This window comes from Diplotaxodon limnothrissa, linkage group LG12 (assembly GCF_057381915.1).
Source record: "Diplotaxodon limnothrissa isolate DT_005_m linkage group LG12, D_limnothrissa_male_GT1.1, whole genome shotgun sequence".
Lineage (NCBI taxonomy): Eukaryota > Metazoa > Chordata > Actinopteri > Cichliformes > Cichlidae > Diplotaxodon > Diplotaxodon limnothrissa.
Window position 1 is genome coordinate 12,893,704 of NC_140607.1, and position 26,202 is coordinate 12,919,905.

Consider the following 26,202-nt stretch of genomic DNA (forward strand, 5'->3'; position numbering starts at 1 on the left):
ATTGTGCTTTATTTCTTTCTTACATCTCTTGTCATTGTATGGATGTGTGTTTATGCTTATACAGAACCACTTGGACAGCATGCAGGTATTTCAGAATTGCTTTTATTTATTTACTTGATATATATAAGTATATATATTTTACGCCTTTGCCATTAGCGGGATATACAGCAGCCTGGTATGTAGTTTGACCCATGGGGCCAAGTAACACCACATTGTGAATTAAGATCAACATTTATCTGGCTAAAGAGATAACATTAAAAAAATGCAGTTATGAGCTGATTTAACTTGCGGTCATGCCTTTTGGCTTTTCAGTACAATTTTTCACATCGATCTTTTCATACAGCCCTTTCAGCTCGTTTCACAAGGCAAGACTCACGAGTGGACTCTTTGAAAGGGTGAAACATGACTAATAGATAACACGGAGGTCTTTCTGGCCTGATCATAAAGAAACATTGATAAAAGAATCAGAAAACCAAGTAACAAAATACACTTTAATTCAATATAAATCACTTGTATCGACATGTATTTGCATCAGATATGTTAAAATTCTATTTACATGTGAGCAAACAAAACTCTCAGGCTAAAATAAGTAAGTTTTTCCAAAGTATAATATTCTCTCTTCATTATAATATGTAGTAGCTTAAAAAGAACAAACTGCATTTCTAGTATAGGATACAGTACCAGACGGTGATGAATGTGATCCTTTTTCCTTTGTAGCATTGCATGTGTGTTTATGCAGCATGTGTTTTAAAAACAGTCTACTTGCCATACAACTAACTGTATGATGCTGCTCAAACTAGTGTCTCCTAATTTACTAATTCTGTTTCATAAATGCAGGAATATATTTGTCGTCAGTCTGCCAGCAGCATGTTATATCCAGCAGCAACCTGCCTGCATGAAACGCTGTTTTAACAGAAATACTGATGCGGCGGGCATCACTGTGTTTTTGGGCGGCGCTGTATAATTCCACGGTCGCTTCAGTATCTTCCAGAGCCTCTCAGACTGCGCTCGGTTTCGGACCGAGAAGTGATTGCTAATGCATTGCATCATTTTACGTGGGAAACCATGCTGCAGCACCTGGAATTTTCTATTGAACCTGCCCAAGCGGTCATGTTCAGTTTGTCAGTCTGTGCGATAATGTTTCCTGCTCTCAACATGTACGGATGATGTTATGCAAAATTTTTGTTATTGTTGAAATCTTACAGAAAGACCAGTACCAACAGCAAGCAGACCTCCGTGCCTTGTGTGTGGGTCTCATCTCAAATCCAGTCATATCCAGTGGTGACGAAATTGCAATGTTGTGTTGCACTCATCTTAAATACACAGCACAATGATAATCCCAGTAAATACAATTATGATTTCATTTATTAAGGGAAAAAAGTTATCCAAACTTAGCAGTTCCTGTGTGAAAAAAGTAATTGTGTCCTAAATCTAATAACTGGTTGTGAACTGCAATCAAGCTTTTTGTGACGACTGGCAGTGAATCTTTCGCTGTGGAGGAATTTTGACCCACTCTTCTTCTCATAATTGTTTTAATTCAGACACGTTGGAGGGTTGTGAAGCATCATCAGCATGTTTAAGGTCATGCCAAAGGAACTCAGTCTGAATCTTAACTCATTTTGCTTTTTGTTTTGTGTTTTTGAGCCATTCAGAGTTGGACTTGCCGATCTTTTTGGACCGCTGTCCGGTTGCACAATCCAAATGTTCGTGAGCTTCAGGTCATGAAGTGATGAATGGATGTTCTCCTTCAGGATTTTCTCTAAAACCAGCCACACATGATCACTCTGCCACCACCATGTTTGTGGAATGCTGTGTTGCTTTCACACTAGGAAAAAAAGAAAAAAAAACCTACCAAAAAGTTCAGCTTTTGTGTCATCAGTCCACAGAATATTTCCCAAAAGCGGTCATCAAAACGTCTTTCAGCAAATGTGAGACAAGCCTTTGTGTCAGTGGTGGATTTCTCGTTGGACTCTCTCATGGGTGCCATTTTTGCCCACTCTCTTTCTTATTGTTGATTCATGAACTCTGACCTTAACTGTGAGGCCTGCAGTCTTTTAGATGTCCTTCTGGGTTTTTTGTGACCACTATCAATGCACTTCTGGAGTCATTTTGATAAATTCACCACTATTCAAGCCATATCTCCTCCATTTGGAGATAATAGCACTCACTGTGGTTCACTGTCTTTGTAACCATTTCCAGACCGATAGATGTCAACTTTGTTTCTCGGCTGTTTTTTCAGATTGACGTTTTGAGCTCTTTGAGCCTATTTCGCTTTTTCAGACAAGCTGTATTTAAGTGATTTCTTGTTTCAGCAGGTCTGGCAGTAATCAGACCTAAGCTAAAATCAGCGTTCCAAATAAATGTGGTTAATCAAAGTTTATTCATGATTTAACAAGAGGGGAAATTGCTTTGTTCACGCAGGGCCAGGTAGGTTTGGATAGCTTTTTTTCCCTTGATAAATCAAAATCATCATTTAAAAACTGCATTTTGTATTCACTGGCGTCATCTTTAGTATTAGATTTAATATTGAAATTTGTTTTATGATCTGAAAAAATGTAAGTGTGACAAATATACAAAAAAGGGCTATTCTGCATTTCCAGCAGAGATTACGCAAACTGAAGTAAATACCGGTAGTGCATTTTATGGTGGCTATTCTCATCTTCGGATAAATACAGACCCAGTTAGTAGTAGAGCACCAGTGCATACTCCCTGGATGGTGTGGAGTGTGTGGGATAGACTTAAAATAAACTGCACTACTCATGCTCATCACAGTTTGAGAAACACGTTGCCCTCTGCTGCAGTTTGCCTGTTTGCCTGTTTGCCTCAATTCGCTTAAAGCTTTCTGTTTTTGGTCTTTTTAAGGTCTTACACGGCAATAACAAAAACATATAATATCATCGACCTCATCCTTTAAGACAGTTTGGGTATGCTTTGAAATAAGTTTTATTTGGAGTACTGTTATTATGAACTGTAGGATAGTTGTGCATGCGATTTGTATAATGTACCGTCAGTAGTGGTCAAGAAGTCATTTCAAGGTTTCTTTTCTTTGTAATGACTGATCAGTGTTATTAGTCCTACAGTAAATGTCTGTTTTCTTGTTCACATATAGCGTGAACTCTTTTTGTGTCTTTATCATTATTTTTTATTTTTATTTTCTTTGTCTCCATTCCATCTTTCTCCCTTTCCCATCCTTTTTTCTCTCCTCCTCTGTCTCTCGCTTCTGTCTCAATGTGTCTCCTCCCTCCCCGCCATCAGGCCAAAGTCCGCGAGCTGGAGGAGAAATGTCGGACTCAGAGTGAGCAGTTCAACCTCCTGTCTAAAGAGCTGGAGAAGTTTCGGCTCCAGGCTGGGAAGTTTGATATCCTCAGCACTGAACCCTTAACTGTGTGTGAATCTCCTGGGTCTCCGAACAAATCCCTGTCACAGCTCCTTAATGGACTGGCTGCCCCCACAGAGAAAGGTAAAGGCCATTTGTTAGCATTAAAGCTCTGCTTTCAGCAGATAAAGGTTACGCCGGTACTGTAGATAGAATAGAATAGAATTCAACTTTATTGTCATTGCACATGCACAGGTACAGGGCAACGAAATGCAGATCACCTGTATTCAAGTGTACAGTTAATTAAGATGTATCATTCCAGTCTTATAGGAACTATTAGTAGTAGTAGTTTTTATGACTTCCCTCATAAAAAGTCAAATTAACTAAACGTTTAGAAATATTAAGTCAAAGACAGCTGTGTCACCTGTAATCTGTTTAAATGGCCTCTAGTATGTGAAACTTTTTAAATCAATGCATAAGTTGCTCACTAATTACAGCACAACGTGTTGTTTAGGTTGTTGTTGCTATGTAATTTTACACATTTACAAAATAAAGTTATGTGCTATTTTAAAACTTACATTTAAAGGGCTCAAAGACAAAAGTAAAGTAACGCGTGGTGGGTGAAGAACAGGTGGGATAGCAAAGTGGCTGGGTTACTAAGGAGGGCAGCACAGGTGCTCAGCAGACAGGAAGGAGTGCCGGTGAAGGCGGGATCTATTTGTGGGAAAGGACAGAATCCCTCTCTGTGGTGGAGGATACCACCTTGAAAGGTGGGGAAACTGAGTAAGTTCAGGGAATGATGCGGGACACTCAAGGGGGCTGAATCTTGGTACTCCAGCAGACCAGTTTTCCTCAGGGTGGGAGTTAATAGATATCATCTATCCTCCCACTGTAGCCACTGGGAGCCAGCAAGTAGAATGACTCAGGAACTGGTTGTAGGTCATCAGTGCTGTTTAGGCTTTTGGGCAGGTGTGGCGTAAGTCGATTCAGGAGTTGCAGGTGGAGTAAAAATATCTTTTTACTTTAGTCGAGCCGGGAGTTTAATTTATTGTCTGAGTATCAATCAAGTCTCTGTACTGGCCATTAAGACTTTAGCCGAGTTTGGCTGGAAAAGTGCAGCTGACTCTGGGACAGTCTTAGTAATTGGTTATGTGTCAGCTGACTCAGACTCAGGAATAGTTGCCTGACACAGAAACAGTCCAAACTTTAGCGAGTGACTCAAGGAGCAACACCACTCTCAGGAACAGGCTGAGAAACAGGAGCAGTTGATTCAGGACCTGGCTTGACCTCACCCAGGATAAGGACAGACACTGGCAGGCACACTGTGCAACAGTGCCTGTGATGTAACAGCGAGCCGAGCAGTGGAGATGCATGATGTCAGCGCTGACTGCATTTCATTCTGGATGTCACTTTCCTTCGTCACCCCTCAAAATCAGTATCTATCGGGCCACTTTTATTCAGTTTGTCCTAAATTCAGGTTATCCACACAGAGATCACAGAACACATGGATGCTGTTAGGTTGAAGAACTAAGAATAAGTCAAATCAAACCAAAAGGAAGAAGATAGCAACAGCAGAGTTCAGGCAGAAACAAGCACACAGTCCACAGATTAATGATATAAAGTGATCCAAAAAAACTAGGAGCCAGGATGGAACAGCCGGGGAACACAGAGTACACGCAGATGATCACACAGACAACAAGGAGAAGCACAGGACTATAAATACAGACAGAGCTAATTCAGTAATTGATGAAAAAAGGTGAATGAGATTCACCAAAGAAGTGATGGACAAATAAAACCAAAGCAAACAAGTACTCTGATAGAACCACATCAATCATCCTGCTTAACAAAAATTTCATGAAATCAAATTGAATTAAATGGCAGAACCTTTTTAAAGGACAGCATGCAATCAAATACAAGATGAAAATTCTGACTTTGATATTAGTTCTGTTATATTGTGATGTGTGGAGCTACGTTGCTTTTGTTCCACAGGCAATGAGGCCCCAACAAGCAGATCTTTGATATCGGAGTTCATCCGACCACTCCAAGTCAGCGGAGACAAGCCCGAGCTCCTCTCTGTCAAGCCAACATTCCTCACTCGCGGTCGAGCCAGCAGTCCAGCGCGGGCTTTACTCTCTGAGGTATATTATAGTGTCCATTTGTACTCTATCTTTTTACACGTCCGAAATCAGATCGATTCGATACATCTCAAACAAATGGAATCTAATAAACTGTGGAAAGACGGTCTAAAAATCCCAAACGACACCGTTGAGACACAACGTGGGAGAATTCCCAATAATTTCAATCGTTTGCTCCACGTATTTACCCAAAAGCATTTCTGTTGTCACTCAGGTCAGTGGAGCTCTAATAGTTTCTGTGAAAAAGCTTTTTATTATAATTTTTTTTTAAGATGAACTCACCAGTATTAGATCCATTCCCTCGCTCATGCCTCTGTGATCCCTTACGTAGACGGCACATTTGGGAAAATGCTGATTCATTTTAATCTAAATAATGTCTTTGGGCTGAACACGAGAAAATCCACACAGCGGGAATCCAGGAGGCTTCTCGGTGTTACTCATGCAGATTATTTGGGATTGATCAAATATATTTAGTTGACACAAGCTAAAACATTGAACCAAAGGGAACGTGCAAACATTAAGAAGCATTCGATGTTGAAACTGTGAAAATCTGTGAATGCTTCCTTCTCCAGATGGACAAAGATCTCAGCTCCACCACCAGATCCAAACCACGGTTCACAGGGAAGGTCCGTCTGTGTGTTGCTCGCTACAGGTATGCACACAAAACACACAATTACTTTTTCAACCACTGCTGTATTTGTAAAATAAATAAATGGAAAAAAAGTTTGATCCTCATGAGTTTATCATTTCAAACCTACAGGGCTTTGTGCTTACGTTACACCCCTACCCCTAAACCAAAGTGAAATCATTGTGATCATTTAAAACAGAGGTGGTGGAAAATCTCTCGCACTGAACTGAAAATCTTGCTCTGTTATTTGCTTTCTCTCGCAGCGCTGTGGTCTTAAATGTGACTCAGTGTTTCTGCTGCTAAAGAAAATAACCTGTCAGCATAGAAAATAATTGGAATCCTCAAGCACACAGATTTGTGAAACAGGGCCAAAGCTTTCAACCCACACTCTCTTCAACCCTCTCATATTTGCAAACAGCCAAATATAATAGAACAGAAAAAAAACTTTGTATTTTCAAAGCAGCGCTCGGCAAATCGTTTTCCTCGACATACATATTATGTTTGTGGTGTTTGATATAAAACAAACCCAAATGGAGAATAATTGCAACAAAAAAGTGTGCACTTTGGAAGCTAATTAATTTGTTTTCTTTTTACTGTAGTTACAATCCTTATGATGGACCCAATGAGCATCCTGAGGCAGAGCTCCCCCTGGTGGCTGGGAAGTACCTTTACATTTACGGAACAATGGACGAGGATGGCTTTTATGAAGGTCAGGCCTTTTTTTAAAAAGGTGTTTGTTTTTTTTTTTTTATCACATCTTGCACTTTACCACGTGACCAAAGTACCAGCTGCATCCTTATTGTGTCCTCAGGAGAGCTGCTGGATGGACAGAGAGGACTCGTCCCATCCAATTTTGTAGATTTTATCCAAGATGAGGAGGCGCCCTCTGTCCAGCACAGGGACATATTAACTAAAGAACCTGGCTACCTCAACCACAGTAGCCTGAGGCCTCAAAGACCTGGGGTCGGCACAGGAACAGGCATAAGCAGCCTGCTGTCTGACAGTAAATTAGACTGTCTAAGCACCAGCAGCTTGGGCATGGACCTCCTGGGCTCCTCCACCAATGGCACGGGAACCTTGGATGTCAGCATTGACGAGGTCGGTGAAGACATTGTGCCTTATCCCCGCCGCATCAACCTGATTAAGCAACTGGCCAAAAGTGTGATTATTGGCTGGGATCCTCCGGTGTTCCCACCGGGCTGGGGCTCCATTAGTGGCTACAATGTCTTGGTGGATAAGGAGGTTCGTATGAGTGTCCCCTACGGGGGCAGGACAAAGTCTCTTATTGAAAAGCTCAATCTGGCCACACACACCTACCGCATCTCAGTGCAGAGCATCACTGACAGGGGCCCGTCAGACGAACTTCGGTGCACTCTTCTCGTGGGTAAGGACGTGGTGGTGGCACCTTACTACCTGCGGGTGGACAGCATCACGCAGGCCTCTGCTGAGCTGTCTTGGATGCCCAGCAACAGCAACTACAGTCACACCATCTTCCTCAACGGTGCAGAGTATGACATGGTCAAGGCAGGGGGCTATAAGTACAAGTTTTTCAACTTGAAGCCGATGACAGTTTACAAGGTGAAGGTTGTCGCACAGCCACATCAGGTGCCTTGGCAGCTTCCAGTGGATCAAAGGGAAAAGAGGGAAATCTCTGTGGAGTTCTGCACTCAGCCTGCAGGTCAGTCCTTAAAACGTAAGTCACCCCAGTGCAGAAATAATTGGTTTTGTGAATCACAGCAGTGGAGGAATTTTCCTTTGCATGGTGCATGGTTGCATGGCCGTGGCTAGAAATGCTCGGATATTTGTAGCCATGGTAGCATGACTAGAGATATCAATGTTAGTCTCTTGGTTGGTTGGTTGGTTGGTTGGTTGATCAGTCCATCTTACTGAAGTAAAGCCTCACAAAATCCTTGGTGGTGTGGCTTAAGACACATAATACTACTACTACTGCTGAAGGTTTGTGTTGTGCTTAAAATACATTTTGCCTTGGCTTGTCTATCTTTTTTTTCTTTTTTCCCACTTGGGGGCAGTATAAAGTTGTTGAGGTGAATGTTGAATGTTTACACATCCAACAGACTCAGCAAAGTCTGAGAAAAATATGTAACAACATGCTTCCCTTCCTATATCTCACTTAGTCCTTAACCTTATCTGCTGTTTGGTGCCGATACAAACTGCAAACAGCTGCCTGCTGCATGCGAAAATAAGGTTAATCAGACACTCGGTGTGAAGCAAAGTCTTGTTGTTTGCAAATGCACCAAGGCAGGTACAAAATGCTTTGGATAAAAGGCTAACACGGCCTTCTTTTTATCCCAGTCTGAACGGTGCTCTTATAGACTTTGTTCTGCATAAAAAGCTTTGATTTCACAATAAATAAAAGCCTGAAAAATTTCCATCTGAGGTACCAGTCATCGTGTTTAATCGGGCACACGCATCAAGGTCATTACACTTACAAACATTTTAGTCATTTAGATTCTTCCCCAGCTACCTTTATATTGCCCTCGAGGATCTGTGTGTGTGCTTTTGTGATAAGACGTAAAGGGTAGAAACACGAACAAACAAGAAAAAAGACGTTCCGATAAAGCTGTAATGTGAAAACCCGCTTAAGAAGTATTCTGAAAACAAGGGTGTAAATATTAAGCATGCATCTCTGGGATTTCTTCTCCCAGGAGGCTCTTTGTTGCTTGACTGTTGCCAGTGTTAACTTGGGTCTCACGGCCCTGCTGTCAAGCGAGAAAAGCCATGGACAGGTAAAACTAGTCAGCCCGTTGTTGCCTATAGATTGAATATGGTTCATATTATTGCTTTTTATATGCACTCGGAGGGATGTTTAATGTGTGACACCTTCCATTTACCATGGAAGGAGACACTTCCAATTATTATGGCAGTCACTGAGAAAAGTGGAGCCAAACGGGAGATGACAGAGAGTTATGACGTCAAGAAGTGAAAAAAGAGAGAGAGAAAGGGGGGAAAGACGGAGATCGAGGCTGAAGTTTGAATTGACATTTTGTGTTGGCAGCTGACGAGCCCGCATGCTGAGAGTTCATTAAACGATCCATCTATTGAATATGTTAATTAGAGGCGTCTAAAATTGTCTGAATAGTGGAGGCAGACAGCCGCTGTCAGTGACGACGGCAGTATCTGGAAGTGCTATATTAGGCTTCTGCACTCAGCGTGTGTTCTTCAAACAAGTTGCTTCATTAGTGCTTAGTGATGCATTTTTAATATTAGTCGCACAGAGCGGCTACCAGTTCGCTCCCTGGAAATCAGCGCCTGCCGTTTGTGTCCACTACTAATGAAAGTGGCTCCACTGAGATATTCATTTAAACACTCGTTTCGGCTCTCGGAGGAGAACGCGTTGTTTGTGACGGGGGCCGTTTAAAAATGACAAGAGGAAATGAAATCTCCAAACAGCTACTGCTGCTATTCAGAGACTGCGTTTTTTCCCAACAGTCAGTCTTAGAAATGTGATTAAGATTGCTCTGATGTAGATTCCCGGACGCTCGTGCAGCTGCACGTCACGGCTCGGAGATTCTGCTGACTGACTGTGACTCCCTCTTGCTCGCTGTGTGGCTGCAGGTGAACGGCGGCGCTGCACAGATGGGCATGTTGTTTAGTATGCATGCAGGATGGACAGATTGAGAAAATAGCAAACTGGGGTTTTTTTGAGGCTCGGAAGAATATTGTCAGTAAGAGCATGATATTGCTATACATATAGCCAATGTTGGCAGACTTGGATTTTTCAACCAGTGCCCCGACATAAACCTGTTTATAGATAGAAAGAAAAATCATCCTACTGGTAAATACTGCTATTCAGCCGTTCCCGACTGATGTTATCATATGATATACCAGCTATTCATCTTAGTGAAATAGGTTTTAAATTCGAGACGTGTACTACAAATCCTCCAGATTGAGAACATGCTTATTCCATCCCACAGTGAAGTGGATATTGAACGCCAGCGGTCCACAGTACAAAGGTCAGCTCATTCTTTTTTGATAAAACAGGCAGGGATGGCAGGAACAGGCAGTCTGTCTTTATTTCCTCTCTCCTTGTCTGATAAATGTGCACTGTCCTCCGCAGGCCCCCCTCTCCCTCCCCAGGAGGTGCAGGTCCAGTGTGGTCAAACACCCGGGTTCCTGCAGGTGAGATGGAAGCCGCCGCCCCTGACGTCTTCAGGAACCTCCAACGGAGCCAGTGTGATAGGCTACGCCGTGTGCACAAAGGGACAAAAGGTAACAAACAAAAAATTATTATTATTTTTTTTTTTTAGTCTTACACTGCAGATCTTAAAATGGGTAGCCTCTGCCTTCCTGAGTTGTAACTTCTCAGTAGCACTCTATTGCCATCTCCTGGAGAAAGTCTTTAATGTTCATATGCAGCCCCGAGGCATGAGAAATAAACAGGTTTGCCCTGGGTCCCTTTTTCTACAGGCTATTTTTGTTATGCACACGTATGTATCCAGTAACTACATTTTTATCTTATTTTGAACTAAATGCCAGATATATGCTTTATTTATTAAGTATTTGGACGTTCCCTGAGAGGTGTGAAGTGAGTGTGAAGTATAAAAATGGTGCTGTGGCTGTAAGGCTTCAAATCTGCCTGTAGTGAGTTTTTAAATTATGGTAACTGTCTCGTAGAACTTTTACGACAGCCAAGATGTAAAAGCTACGAATGCATATTGATACATGTATGTTTGTATGAGGACATTCTGAATTGCCCTTTGGTAAAGACTCTGGTTTCTTTGTAAATGCAGATAGCAGAGGTCTTGTACCCCACAGCAGACTATGTGACTGTGGACTTAACCAGGATTCAGGGTCTGGAGGCGAGGGAAGTCATTGTAAGGACGTTATCAACACAAGGAGAGTCCCAGGACTCGCCTGTGGCCATCATACCGCACAATCTCTTGGGCTCTCCACGCCTTTCCCACAGAACCACTGCACCTTCCCATCCCACACCCCACCCAGTTCACTCACAAACCCACCCTCCTTATCCATCGACGTACCCCCCGAACCACCCTCAGCCCCAGGTGCAGCCTCTGCCTCGACCCCAGCCCCACACGCTGCCCCACGCACAGCCTCACTCGCAGCCCATCCGCCCCCCTCCTCCCTATCCGCAGCCTCATTTTCACCGCAACTCCATGCCCAAATCCAAACCATTAGTAAGTGCCAGAGAGCCAGAAACCAAAGAGCATGAGGTGGGCCTGCGGCCAGCCCAGCCCTGGGAACGCTCCCCGTCTCCGCTGCCTCCCATGCGAGGTCCCAACCTGGAGCCACCGCCCTTCCAGCCACAGCGATCTCCCTCTCCACAGAGGATCCTGCCGCAGCCTCAGGGAGTCCCCATCCCCAACACCATCGCCAAGGCCATGGCCAGGGAAGCTGCCCAGAGAGTGTTTGCTGAGGGTAACCGGGTGTGTGAGGATTTCACTCTTAAACCTTTTCACAGCTTGTGATGAGAGAGCTCTCAGCCAAAAAGCTAATGGTAATATCTTTTAGGCTGCTTTGTAAACAAGCAGTGCTTTGGAGGAAATCATTAGATTTGTGAAAATATAGTAAGATAGTAAGCAACTTGTTTGTCTTTCTCATCCTCTCGGTTATTCTTCTCTCCTTTTTCCATCTAAAAGTTTGACTTTTCCCCTGTCAGGTCGAGAAAAGGAATATCTTCAGTGAGCGAGGTAATGCTTTGCATCCTGTCAACTCTGATGAGGAGGAGGATGGCTACGACTCGCCTCATGCCAGGAGGAGAGGCGCCTCAGTGGATGAATTCCTCAGAGGCTCCGAGTTAGGCAGACAGGTACTTTACAGAAAACACAAGCTGTGCTCAGCGTGTCAGGAGAATCGGTTTGCTGGATCAAATCAAATCAGTCTGAAATCAAACCGAGTCCCATCTTAATGTGTGTATTATAATATGTACTGTAGGCTTATAATTTGGACACTTTATAAGATACATCTTGCATTCAGAACTTCCTTAACTCTTAAAGGGACAGATTCAGCAGGTTTCAGGTTGACAGCATCACACAGTTGCTGAAAATAAAGGACCTGAATTCAGAGCTTTTATTACTTACCATCGCTCTTCAGCTTGCTTTCTCTCATTCATTTCCCTTAGCACCATCATCACCACTACAGCCACAGTGAGGAGTACTACACAGAGAGCAGCCGAGGATCTGACCTGTCTGACATCCTGGAGGAGGACGAGGAGGATCTTTACTCTGAGATGCAGCTGGAGGAAGGCCGCAGACGCAGCATCAACTCTCACAACACTCTCAAGGTACATATTTACCTGCACGCCTTCACTCTACAGTGGCCTGGAGGGAGGACACAGGAAGGTGGGGAGAAATAAAGATATAGGGAAGAAGGGCTCTGCCACCTCTGGAGATACCTGCTATCTTTCACAAGCTCTACAACCAGGCCCGTCGTGGCTTTGCCTGGCTAATCTCCCGTGCCTGTTAGCTGCGTTAGCCGAATCAGCCTCCCTACTCTCCCCACCCTACCTGCTCCTCCACCCCTGCCCCTCCAGCTCTGCTTTATTCTTCCCAGGCTGATCATATGGCTGTGTATACATAAGCTGTACAAGATGCATGTGAGAAGGAAAGGGTGTAAACAAATCCCCCCCCCCCCCCCCCCCCCCCAAAAAAAATACAGTGTTTTCTTTTACCATTTGCATTGCATTTGGATGCTCGATTTACTGTACCAGACTAGTTTTACAAGTGTTGAAAGTCAAAATGTTAAGACTGTGAACTTGAAATGCAACTATTAATATACTGTACTGTATCAAAGGGTCATGGCATATCAAGTGCACATGGGAATCTCATTTAAGTGAGTACTTAAATGGAAATATCCACTTTTGTTTATGTCTGTCATGTCCTAATGTTTAATTTGAATGTTATTGTTAACATTGTCGGCACATGATCCCGTCTTCATTTGGTCTGTCAGCGGGGATGTGTGGAAGACAACTTGATATCATGAAAGAAAAGCATTATTATAAGAGCGAGAGCTACCTGTACTGTATTGGCTGATCTTTTCTTTGTATTATAGCAGAAAATCACTACAGGTTCGGTTAGCATACCACTGATTTTGTCCAGTAAAACCTGTAGATCAATGAGGTGTTAATGAGGGGTATATACTGGTGTATTAACTCTGTCTGTGCGCCAGTTCTTCATCTCCTTTTTGTCATCACATCTATGTGTAAATCTCTGCTGCACATTTTTTATTCTCTTTAAACGTTTAGATGTTGTAAAGCGATGTGAATACGCAGGAGGAGTGCGTCCACTCAGCTTGGCATTGTTCTTTTGTTTTCTTCTCATTTTTTGCTTTTTAAAAACTTCATCTGCTCATTTCATCCTTATAAATGTTCCCACCGCCCTCACCTGTAACACTCACAGCGTCCAGTACTTTCATTCGTTTAAATGTTTTCCATGTGTAAACTCTGTGTCCACTTTTTACGATTTAACGCTCCATCTTAAAGCTGTGACAGATTCCTGTTCAGAGCATGCCATTTCCTCCTCACGGAATGAGACTGCATGTCTTACCACATAGCCACAAATAACTAATTCTGTCTTTATTTTGTCTTTCCCCCCCATTTGTTCTATTCACACACTGTGTTGTTTCCTGCCTGTTCTAAAACCTTCGAAAAACTTTACAAACCCCCCCCCCCCCTCCCTCGCAAAAATATAAACTGAACCGTTTACTTGAACTGAACTGTGAAATTGTGGGATGTTGAACCCCCCTCCTACCCCCAACCTCGGTCGCGACTGAAGGCATATTACAAGCGTCAGGACTTAGCTGAGGAAAGAGACTGCTGGGACCTCCAGAGGGAGGTGGTGAAGCAGAAGTCGCTCCGCAGCAAGCGTCTCCACAGCATCCCCGAGGTGGCCGAGGAAGAGTCGGACAGCGTGGACAGCATGGGTCAGCGTCTGTCCTTCGAAGACGGGGGGCGACCGGGGACGCCGCACACTCAGCGGAGGATGTACCCCCAAGACGCTCACGTGCGCAACCATCTCACCCCCAGCAAGAGCACCCGCTTGCAACGCCAACGCTCTTCCCCTCGCTTCACCGACAGCCGGTACTGCTACAGCGCCGACGACCGCAGCTTGGGACGACCCAACCGCCAGAACACCAAGAGCCCTGACAGCGGTTTAGACTGCGGCAGTGAAGAAGAAGGCTCTCTAGGGCGGGGCCATCGAGGGTACTACGCTCACGGGAGCCCCATGCGAGGACCTGTGCGCATCATTCACTGTGAAGGCCCCGTAGAGAGGCGGGCGCTGGCCATGGGCCGGAAAAGGACTCTCACACGGCAGTGCAGCGTGGAGGAGGAGTTCTCCGATGTCCCAGTGATCGCGGCCAAGTCGGTACACACGGGTGATTTTAGGAACAGGGAGCACTTTGGGCCCGGTCGGGATGCTGGGCCGCGAAACTACTCCAGGGAAGGGGCCCTGAGCGAGGGCAGGCTGAACGAGCTGGACAGGGTCTATTACAGCCCCCACAGGGAGGCTAGGGCCCAGTCTTTGTCCAGGCTCAACCGGGACCAGGCGCTGGTGTGTGATTCAGACTTTCTGATGTACTTTTCATCAGCAAGCTGCAGCCATTCTGTTTTCTTAATGTTGTGTGTTTGTTTTTTTGTTTTTGTTTTCTTTTTAAGAGACCCCCCCTTTATTTCGTTTGACTTTCTGTTTTCCTCCATTCTTGACAGTTTATCACATGGTCATGGTTGGTCTCATTTGATGTTTTATTTTGTGTGAATTACTTTGCTTGTATTTCTAGTGTTCGGTGGATTTTATAAAGTAGAACTTTCAAATTACCTAAAGGCCATTTAACAAAGTTTTGACTTCTCATGTCTTTGAGGGGAAAGGCTCCATGTAAAGGAAAGTCTCTGTGCAGTGCATGGGGACATGCTGCTCCTCTGCTCTCCCCCGCCTGTGCCTTCTTCTCTCTGCCAGCTGCAGACTTCATACGTTGCTCTCCATGTCTCACCCTCTAGAGCTCCAGCCATCTTCTGCTTTCCATCACTTCACATACAAAAAAGGAGGCCAATTCAAGACTTTTAGCCTGTTGGGATTCATTTAAGCCTTCATCTCTGTCTTAAAATTCTTCTTCATCACGACTTTTCACGTCGTTTCAGCTGATGTGATCCGAAGCCACAGGCTAAAGGCGTTAGTATCTTTTGCTCATTTGACCGCAGCTTCCCAAAGCTCATACTCGTTCTCTTCCCACTCTCGCTCTCTCTGTTCTTTCACCATGATTTCTGTCTCTTTGTGCCATCATTTGCTTCCTTTTCTCATCAAGGTGCTGACATGCACAGAACAAAACAAAACAAACAAATGGTCTTTAGCTTAACATCTGACCTTTCCCGAACCCCTGTCCATCTTGTTGTGTTGGGGGTTGATTTGATTTACTTTTCTTTTGATGGTTTGATCGGTTTCTTTATTATTCATTATTATTATTTTTTCTATTATTTTGCCTTCCTAAGGACAAATGGAAACCACATCATTTGCTCTTATGTTTTTGTTTTTAGTTGTTTTAACAGGATTGTGGGGTTTCTTTTTGAAATATTATTTTAAATGTTTACTTGCCTGCAGGTTGTAGGTGAATCGCGGTGCTGACTTCTTCTCTGTTGTTTTTCACTCCTAAGATCATTGGGAACTCGCCGTCACATGGAAGCGCCGATCGTCTGGACCATTCAGGGAGGAGGCCGGTTCACATCGGCACCCCTCCTCAGCGACGACCTATCCCATCCATTGGTTAGTGAGGTCACCACATGAGGATCTCCACCTGCAGGGCCACTGATGTTTGTGCTTGTGATTTATACCATGTCTTACCCATATGAGCCGAGCTGTACATCTCTCCCATAGAGCTTAAACAACCACGTAGACCCCCCGTGTTTTTTGTTTTGTTTTGTTTTTTTGTTTTGTTTTTTGAGGGGGGTGGTGGTGTTTGCACACCCTGTAGCTGTCCATCCTCATGAGCTGGATTTGCCAAATGTTCACATGCAGTTTTGCAGGAAAGTTCACCTCAGACACGCCCCCACTGTCCCTGTGTTTACCGTGGGTTAACATGTTTCCATTACCAAGCCAATCCGACCTCCTCGCAAACAGTGCAAGCATTGCTGTTTTACATCCAGTGACTCCAGAGTGAAAACCTGTTGCCTTGTGCACCCTAACCCCACCCACCCACCCCCACCTCAGGGTAACCTCATCATCCTACTGTCTCAGCATGAGTGAATGGGCCATGGGGTAGAGCAGAGTGTGTGTGAGGGGGGATCTCTGACCGTTGTGATTGGTGTCTTCTGTAGAGATCACCATGGACAGTAACAGTGAGGGGAGTGAGGGGAACCTCTCACCCGTCAAGGAGGATGTTTACTATGGCAGTGTAGCTCGGCGCAGGATATGGCGATCTATGTCCTCAGAGGATCAATATGGTATGTGGTACAGCTTCTCTCCAAGATGACAATTCACCTTGACCATGCCAGAAAAGCCCAAGCGCTGTTGTTTGAACACATGCAGTGATGTCGCGGTGGTCTTTGTTCTGTTCTGGACAGCTGCTTTGTTTGGTTTAGTTTAGCTTAGCTGAAAAAAGCTGACGGGGGAAGACAAGACTGGCCACTTTTTCCTGTTGCTGGAGAATGAAAATCCCTTCCCTGTATGTACTCCTAATGCCTTAAACCCCAAGAAACCCCAACCCACCTATCCTGTCTTCCCATCTACCTTCCATGTCCAGCCCACTCTCCAACCTGCTGCAACTTAGCAATGCCTTTTTTTTCCCCCTTCCCCTCCCACCTTATTCTTTCCTCGACCTCCTCTTTTCCCTCTCCCTGCCTTTATGAGACTGTAGCCCCTTTTGTACGTTTTTGCATGAGCTGTTTACAGTACAGTGAGAAAGACGGACACACTACTGGATGAATTATTGCATTCCTGCTTTGTCCGTATCACTCAGGTGCACATTCATTACTTCCGACTGTTGAAGCACATTTTACACCACCCAAATGGCATATTTCAGTTGCTAAGCGGGAAGTTGTTGCAATATTTCCGAGCCATTTTTTAGACTTATAATCTGCCATTGTAACATTTAACATGGTGATCCATGAGAAGCATGAGGAACTGATATCAGATTCATCCTTTCCCCCTCACTGTCCCTGATATCTATGCTGCCAGGAGCTGCTGGGGCATTTGATGTGTTATCACCCATGTGAACGTGCCTCCTTGCCCTTTTCCTCTGCACATTGTTTCCAGATCTGGCCTCAGAGCATGACATTACACCTGTGTTGTTGTGGGAACACCCTCCTCATTGTGTCTGAACTCATGAAAGCATGCATGCTAATCAGCCTCTGCGAGATAAGGCAGTGAAACAGCAATGAGCAACAGTGCAGTGTTACTTGTGTCCTCCTGGTGTGTATGGTTGTTCAGCTTCCCTTGCACCCTCCCAAAACTGCCTGACACGCATTTCCTGCCTGTGTTGTGTTGTTGTGTGACGTTTGGTAACTGACACGCCAGCAAGCAGAGATGTGTGAACAAAGAACCCCGGTGTGTTTCGATCGTTTCGTTGAAAAAAAAAGGGCCTGGTTGTTTTCCAAGTTAATATTATAACCAAGGTAAAATTGTATTTATCGCATTAAACCCCTGGCTCCTTTTTCACACATGCATCTCATCGCCCGCTCCCCTGTCAGCTCTAACAAAGAGACATCTTCTGCTCTCATTGCCTCTACAGCCAACGTGGCTGTATAAGGCTGGTAGTAGCAGCAGAGGCCTCCTCTATGTTTCAGACGGCTATGGTGGGCGCAGGCACGGGCGGGGACGGCGCTCCCCGGATTACTACGAGGAGTCCGAGCCGGAGGAGATGACCCGTGTGTTTGTGGCTCTCTTTGACTATGACCCCCTGTCCATGTCTCCTAATCCCGACGCTGCTGATGAGGAGCTGCCGTTCAAGGAAGGCCAGATCATCAAGGTGGTAGACTGTCTCTTTAAATACGTGCATACCATACAGACATGGTGGGGCAGTATTATTGGCCGATATTAGTTATTGGCTAATCTATCAATATCAGCATTTATAACAGCTAATGAACGAAAATTAAAAAAATCAATGAAGAAATGGGAGAAACACCCTTCAGCCATATTTTGAGTGATGAAGTTGCATAGTTTGTCCACCAGAGGGCACTCCCTTTTGTAGGGCTGTTCGATATAACATAAAAACATCTATCGTTTCATTTTACACTATCGTTTGTTTCGTGGTGTCGCAAAATAAACTGTTTACAGCAACATCTTTTCATAGTTTTTATGGTCACTGTAGTGGCTATATTAATTTCTTAAAGTTCTCTCTTTCTCTTATATTTAATATAACCACACTACGGACGGACAAGCGACTGTTTTTATGCGTTGTCGTTAGCAACAACGACGGTAAAACCATCACGTGTCCGCTTGTTTATTTTCCACATAAACCTTTCACAATAAAGCTCAAGATCCTGTTGAGACTTTTCAAAATAAACTGAACCACGTGAAAGAGTATGCAGAGAGTTTACGGGTGAGAAGCAAAAAAGAGCCGTCAGGTGCTAAAACATAAACCTTAGACTCAAAAGTTACAACAGGCTTTTCCCCGCAGCATGCTGTGTAATAAATACTCACAATGAAAATGGTGGCCGTTACAACTTATGTCAAAAATTGTATAGTTTCATGCATCGGTTAAAACACTCGACTCCAGGTACACGACACCCAGCTGGAAACACTTCCAAGTCCAGCTTCCTGAGATTCACAGAACTTACAGACAATGTTAAATTTTTGTGATTTATTTAGTTATCGGGACGATAGATGTCTTATATCGGGATATAAGAGTGTGGTCATATCGCACAGCCCTACCCCTTTGGCAACACAACAACCAAGGAAGGCTGTCTGAAAGAAAAAAGGATCAGCATCTATCAGTATATTGGATTTTAAAATCACCAAATATTGGTATGCACCTTATCCTATATCAGTCATCCTTTAGCTTCATAACCCCCAATTTTTTGTTATTAAATTCACCCACCTTTAAATGTTGTTGCCTTTAAATAGCAATCCGGTCTTTAAGTGATGACGTGATGAATCCTGCTTCCGGGTCCAAACTACTCTGCGTTAATTAAGGCTGATGTGTTTTTAACATATTTTAATGCTTTGTATCTTCTTCCATTTAATCTCCTAAAAATGGTCAGTGATCACTGTCGGCCTCTCTGGGTTTTTATTACCGATATTCATTTTAAAGTTCAGTTTTTAAAACCTTACAATGTAACTACAGCCCAGCCCATGCAGCAGTATATTAATGGCTAACCTTGTATTGAGGATAGATTATCTCAGTTGTTCTAGTGACTGAAGTTTGCCCGTTTACAGCATCCTGCCATGCGATTGCATTTGTCCCTAACCATCGGGAACCCTCAAGTTAACTTTTATCAAGTGGAAAAAAGTTAGCGTTTATCCTCCAGCTTCACTGTTTATATTATGCTAGCAGAGCTGAGTCACTAGCGATCACATAGCACATCATTAAATACCAGCTAGCACAACTTCAGCAACCCGACAAACATCACTGCTGTTTACTTTCCTGTCTTCATTCATGTTGAAAGTGATAGCAGAGCTGTACGTATGAATTTGTTTCAGAAATCTCTGTCTGAACATGATATATTATATTTAGATGGAAACTAGCGAGCTAACTTCCTGCTAACTTTGTTAAATTTAATCAATTGTTTTCATGGATGCCTGGATGTTAAACTTAATTGTTACACCTGGTAGAGCAGCAACACTGATCATTTTATTAGAGATGAAAGAATTTAGACAGTTTTTCAACTCTCAGTGATGCCGCAGTGATCGTTTCACTTGGGGACCGGCAGTGGAGTTTGGGCCCAGACACGGCAAATGGCGTCAGACTTAAAGACCAGATAAGCTGTCCACTCCTAATCTGTCAGTTTCATGGTATCTGCCCTTTGACTCTGATACTTGTTCTTTTAGGTGTTTGGGAACAAAGACACGGATGGTTTCTACAGGGCAGAGATCCGAGATCGAGTGGGTCTGATCCCCTGTAACATGGTCTCCGAGATCCAAACAGAAGACAATGAAATGATGGACCAGCTCCTTAAACAGGGCTTCCTCCCACTTAACACTCCTGTGGAGAAGTTAGGTGAGACATGTTTTTCTTTTCCTCCTAAATGACCATCTGACTTTTCTTCTTCCTTCTGCCCTGATAACCTTTGTGTCTATCTAGCCAACTTAATGATACACTGGACTGTCTTTTACTGACTCGCTTCTCCTTTCCTCTACTCTCCCTGCTTAATTATGTTTTTCTGCTTTCCTGTGAAGTGAACTGTGACCGTTTCAAAGATGGCCGCTCAATAAATCGCAGGTCCAGAAAGTCCAAAAGAGGTCTGTGTGCAGCGAGATGCTCTTAAGCTCTCCGCTTCATCTTTACTGCTTGTTTTTCACTCTTCACCATCTTTATTCATCTGTGGGCTAAATTTTTGTACCCCTCTTGAAAATGAGCTGGTATATCTCAAGGGGTTTTCCAGATATAATGATTTTGAATACATGTATTATATTTTCTGTCATTCTAACATGGACACACTTTAAACTGAAGGCACATGGTCTTACACGAGCATTATGTATGGTCATTGGTCATCACACCCAGTTCCGTTTTTACATTCTTACCAGTGATTATTCTTGTCTCTCTATCTGTATTCTGCTTTTCTTCTTCTTAGAAAGAAACAGGCGAAGCGGGCGTCAGCAACCGATGTCCACGCGAAGAATGGTGGCTCTGTATGACTACGACCCCCGAGAAAGCTCCCCTAACGTTGACGTCGAGGTACCGTTCCCCGCAGCTCCAGCTTTCCGCTATGTCTCAATCATTGTTTGTCACAGAGGCGTAAAAGCAGAAAAAGCACCAAATATTTTGAGTCATGCAGGCAATGAGAGATTATATTCTACTATTAATGCTAGTATTTTTTCCAAGGTTTAGCATTTAAAGGAATATTTTGACCGTTTGAGAGATGCTCACTGTGTTGAAGAGTTGCATGAGAAGATTGATTCTACAGTCATGTCTGTCTGTTAAAAATGAACAGACATGAGGCTGCAGGGAGGGATCCACATATTTCTGGTTTCAAAAACAAATCTGTGTCGACCTTTATTTATCTTAGGTCACGTTAAGTATGCTCATGAGTTTAGGTTTACCACCATCTTGGCTTTTAGGAGCTTCACAACCACACTTGAATGAGAGGGCGAGGTGCTAAATTTCGGAGCTAACTTTTCAACAGGTTCCTAAAAAAAATGGAGAAAAATTCCTTAGATATCCAGTTCACTGTGTAGCGAGCTGTTATTTGTCAGATAATTGGGTTAAAGGCATGAAAGGTCCACTTTTTTGGCTTCAGTTAGTTTAGGTAATCCCTGACAGCTGCGTTCAGTTGAAGCACATAAGCCCTTAATCACGCAGAACTGTAACCCTTAATGTGTTTAGTCATTGCATTTAATTTTTTGCTGCTGGAAACCGATCACAAGTAGCTGGTGGCAACCAACTGGTTGCCCACCAACAACACTCCCTTTCAGTTGTAAAGCAGCTGCCAAGTTTATGTGTATTTCAGTTTAATTGAGTTTCTTTGTGTGCAGATCACAGTTAATTGCCGTATTATTACAAACAGATTGGATGCATTTGCCAGCTTCACCCTATTCAGGGGGAAATTGACAGCAGACTGACTCGGTGTCATTGCCATTTTATTGCCATCTTGACGCGCCTCCTTTTGAAGACGTCAGCTGACTGCAAGTGAAAACTGGTACCTGTATTCGAAGCAGATTACTTGAGATTGCAAGTTCACCGTGTTCAGTCGCAATAATTTTGCTCATCCTGTGGTCTTCAACCACTGTTCTCCCATTAAAAAATGTGAAACTACCCATTTGTGGATTGGCTTCATATTTCAGCCCTGGAGACGATTGCTCACCTGGCGCCCTGGTCTTATTTAACAGACAGATGAAGTTGTATTAATCTTCTTGTTAAACTCTTTAAGACAAAGTGGAATTATTCCCTTATTATTATTCCCTGGATAATATGTGCACAGGTGAGGTTATCTGAGGAGTTAGCGCTGTGTTAGCTTGTGCTGTCTTTTTTTTTTTTGGCCCCTCCCCCCATTTCACTTACTCTCACCTTTCTATTGGCACTGCCACCGACACAGTATGAAGGCAACAGACTGAATGAGGAGGTGAGTGAGGGTTAGGAGGGTACGGTATTGTCTGCTCTCTGTGTGTTTCTTCCCCCCCCCACCCGTTTGTTGGAGTGCAAAAGAGGAGGTGGGCTTCGGATGCCAGGCCACGGCCCTCTGTCCTCTCCTCGGTGATCATGAATTAAAGCCCCTCACATGCATTGCCTGAGCCAGCATCTCCCCTCCTTGGTTTGGTCTTTTGTGTTGACCGCTCTCCTACATATTGTGCACATGCGCTGTTTGGTTTATGTGTTCTCCAGAATCCCATAAAAGAGATGTGCCCAGTGTGCTGCAATCCTGTCTTCAAAGTTACAACATTTGATGCATTAACAGTTGCAACAGTCCTGAGTGCTGAGACTGAATTGACACTAGTGTTTAAGATGCATCACAGTGATTTGGAGAAGGAAGCAAAAGCATTTCAAACTCATGACACTGCCCGAGAACTGGATGTTTTGGAGAGTGCTCGCTTGCTGTGACGGACAGAGATGGGCTAAACATGTCGTAATGCTATTTTTTTTCTTCTTCTTCTTTGACAGACTGAACTGACTTTCTGTGCCGGTGATGTCATCACAGTTTTTGGTGAAATAGATGAAGATGGATTTTACTATGTAAGTACACAGAATTCACATGAGCTGACCAGAGGACAAAGCAATACGAGGTTTATGGACAAAAAAAAGTGATTCAGCTAAAGGTTTTGGGGCACTTTATAAATTAATTTACCGTATTTTTCGGACTATAAGGCGCACTGTTGATGAACGGGTCTGTTTTCATACATAAGGTGCACCGGATTATAAGGCGCATTAAGCGAAACAAAACAGTCAGATAAGTCAAACTTTACTCAACTCATTCTTCTTGCTTCCTCCACTTCCCTACCATTAACTGATTAATGTTGAATTCTCTTGCAGCTGCTCTATTGCCATGTTGTTGCAGTATTTTAATGACTAACCTGGTATTGTGGCTGGATTATCTCAGTTGTTCTCCCGGCTGAAGTTTGGTATGTTTACAGCATCCTGCCATGCGACTGCATTTGTCCCTAACCATTGGGAACCCTCACGTTAACTTTTATCGAGTAGAAAAAGTTAGCATTCATCCTCCAGCCTTACTGTTTATGTTATGCTAACATAGCTGAGTCGCTAGCGATCACGTAGCACATCATTATATACCAGCTAGCACAACTTCAGTAACCGTACAAAAGTCACTACTGTTTAGTTTTCTGTCTTCATTTATGTTGGAAGTGATAGTAGAGCTGTACGTTTTAATTTTTTCAGAAATTTCTCAGAACATGCTATATCATGTTTAGATGGAAACTAGCGAGATAACTTCCTGCTAACTTCTAACTCCATTAAATTTAATAAATTCTGTTTTCATGGACGCCTGGATGTTATTTAATTGTTACTTAATTGTTACACCTGGTAAAGCAGCAACGCTGATCATTTTGTGAAAGAATTTAGACAGTTTTTAACTCTCAGTGATGCCGCAGTGTTCGTTTGACTTTGGGACCTGAAGCGGAGGGAGTTTTGGACCCAGATTATTCCGCAAGGTTCTTGACTACGGTAGCCGTAATGCTCCGACAATCCATCAACCGGTGCGGCTTCGTAGTTTACCAAAGTCGTACTAAAACATTTTTTGACAGATTGCCGTGTACCACATAAAATTGGTTCGAGGTCAGTAAGCACAACCAAAATTCACACATAAAGCACACTGGATTATAAGGCGCACTGTTGATTTTTGAGAAAATTAAAGGATTTTAAGTGCGCCTTATAGTCTGAAAAATACGGTATAGAATATGCTTTACTGTAGCGGACTATCTTTTGTCTACAGGAACCAATTTGCAATTACAGTTTTTCATGGCGGATTTAGGTTCTGTCTTCATGTAATCCCAGACTGAAGCCAGGCATTGAGATCTTGGCCAGATTTCTCACAGCTGAAGATGCTTCTTTAGGTGTCAGTGATCAGATTTCTCTCTGATACAGTTATGCAAATGATCAAATCAATCAATCATAATATTGTTTTCTTGTGAAAGAACATATGATACCAAGATCCTGTCAAACACAGGAGGGTTCTCCTGCAGTTAAAGGAAAATGATAACACGCATCTAAAAATGGTTATGTGAGAATGAAGGAATATAATGAAGGATTAATTGGCCTAAAACTGCAACACAAGAACAGGCTTGGCAGAGAAGGAAATTAATAGTGAGGAAAACAACCATCAACCACTTTATTAGGTACACCTTCCTGTATCAGGTTGGATCCTCTTTTTTTCTCTAGGACTGCTTTAGTTCTTCGTGGCACAGATTCAAGACGATTCTGGAAATGTTCCTTAGAGATTTTGGTCCATATTGACATGACAGCATCACACAGTTGCTGCAGATGTGTTGGCTGTACATCCATGTCGTGCACCACATCCCAAAGGTGCTGTGATGGATTGATGTCTCCTGACTCTGGAGGTCATTTGGGTTCAGTGAACTCATTGTTGTGTTTCAAGAAACCAGTTGAGATGATTTGAGCTTTCTGACATGATGCATTATGTCACTGGAAGCAGCCATCAGAAGATGGGTACACTGTGTTCATAAGGGGATTAGGATGGTCTGCAACACTACTCAGGTAGTGTTTAAATGATGGTGACCTGATGCTAAGCGACACCATTGCACCACCACCAATTTGAAGCGTTGATACAACGCAGGTCTGATTCATGCTTTCATGTTGTTTCTGCCAAATTCCGACTCTACCATCAAATGTTGCAGCAGACATTGAGACTCATCAGACCAGACAACATAATTATATTCTTTTGTTGATCAATTTAGGTGAGGCTGTGTGAATTATAGTCTCAGTTTCCTGTTAGAAGTTTCCTTGTTGGAGTGGCTGCCAGTGTGGTCTTGCGTTTTTGAAGCCCATCTGGTTGTGTATCCAGAGATGCTTTTCTGCATTTGCTGGTCATAACCAGCTGTTGCTTTCCTCATCAGCCGAATGCAGTCTGGTGATTCTCCTCTGACTCCTGGCATCAACGGGCATTTTCCCCCAGAGAACTGCTGCCCACTGGATATTTTCTCTTTTTCAGATCGTTCTCTTTAAACCCTAGAGATGGTTGTTGGAAAAATCCTAGTAGATCAGCAATTGTTTGAAATCCTCAGACCAGCCCCTCTGGCATCAACAACCATGGCAGGTTCAAAATCACTTAAAACTCTTTTTGTCCTCAACCTCCGAAGCTCGTCTCGACCCTATCTACATGCCTTTTAGCATTGAGCTGCTGTCACGTGATTGGATATTAGATATTTGCGCTGATGAGAAGCTGAACAGGTGTAACTAATAAAGTGGCTGGCGAGTGTTCCTCAAGTTTCTCGGTTTTACTGCTGCTAAAATTCTCCATCCCTGCTACGCGGAGAAAGGTTTAAATCAAAAGGTAAAAATTGAAAGTTAAATACACCACAGTGAGTCTCGCTGTCCTCATGTACTCCACAGGGTGAGCTCAATGGACACAAGGGACTTGTTCCTTCCAACTTTCTAGAAGAAGTGCCTGATGATGTAGAGGTTTTTCTCACTGACTCACCATCTCGGTACCCCCAGGACACTCCAGCACGGATAAAGACCAAAAGGGTACATGCTCCTTCGCAGTACTAGCGCTCTGTCATCCATTTACTGTTTTCAGTTCCCTCTATCTCCTTTAGTTTTGTGTCTGTGCGTGTGTGTCTCATTGAGCAAAAAGGGATTTCTGACTTTATAGCATTACACTGTAAATAAATAGATGTCTAAGAAATCGATGAAAAGAAAAAAAAAAGAAATTTTAAGACAGAGGTATTTTATTTTTCATGTTCACTGCTGTGGGTGGGAGTGGGAGTTCTGCATTGTATAATACATGGATATATTGTATTCATAAAGCATTCTCAATGAGAGTAAAATTAAAGGGCAAGAAGCTCCTGTGACTTTTTACTTGTCATGTCATG

At 43.4% G+C, this 26,202-nt stretch overlaps 1 protein-coding gene across 4 annotated transcripts in view; it reads left to right on the forward strand.

Moving 5' to 3' along the window:
* rimbp2b (RIMS binding protein 2b) overlaps nt 1–26,202 on the forward strand; it is a 106,618-nt gene that overhangs the window by 78,216 nt on the left and 2,200 nt on the right. For 2 of the 4 annotated variants that reach the window (XM_085367980.1, XM_085367981.1), the window contains exons 8-27: nt 65–85; nt 3,256–3,460; nt 5,306–5,454; nt 6,024–6,103; nt 6,679–6,788; nt 6,891–7,757; nt 10,158–10,309; nt 10,831–11,484; nt 11,718–11,867; nt 12,180–12,341; nt 13,831–14,607; nt 15,702–15,810; nt 16,362–16,487; nt 17,829–18,010; nt 20,032–20,200; nt 20,380–20,442; nt 20,775–20,878; nt 22,236–22,262; nt 22,799–22,870; nt 25,721–25,855. In XM_085367980.1, the coding sequence (XP_085224106.1) occupies nt 65–85; nt 3,256–3,460; nt 5,306–5,454; nt 6,024–6,103; nt 6,679–6,788; nt 6,891–7,757; nt 10,158–10,309; nt 10,831–11,484; nt 11,718–11,867; nt 12,180–12,341; nt 13,831–14,607; nt 15,702–15,810; nt 16,362–16,487; nt 17,829–18,010; nt 20,032–20,200; nt 20,380–20,442; nt 20,775–20,878; nt 22,236–22,262; nt 22,799–22,870; nt 25,721–25,855 (4,314 nt within the window). Of the gene's footprint in view, nt 1–42; nt 86–3,255; nt 3,461–5,305; nt 5,455–6,023; nt 6,104–6,678; nt 6,789–6,890; nt 7,758–10,104; nt 10,114–10,145; nt 10,310–10,830; nt 11,485–11,717; nt 11,868–12,179; nt 12,342–13,830; nt 14,608–15,701; nt 15,811–16,361; nt 16,488–17,828; nt 18,011–20,031; nt 20,201–20,379; nt 20,443–20,774; nt 20,879–22,235; nt 22,263–22,798; nt 22,871–25,720; nt 25,856–26,202 lie in introns of all 4 variants that reach the window. The other 2 variants (XM_085367979.1, XM_085367982.1) reach the window with 2 other exon arrangements.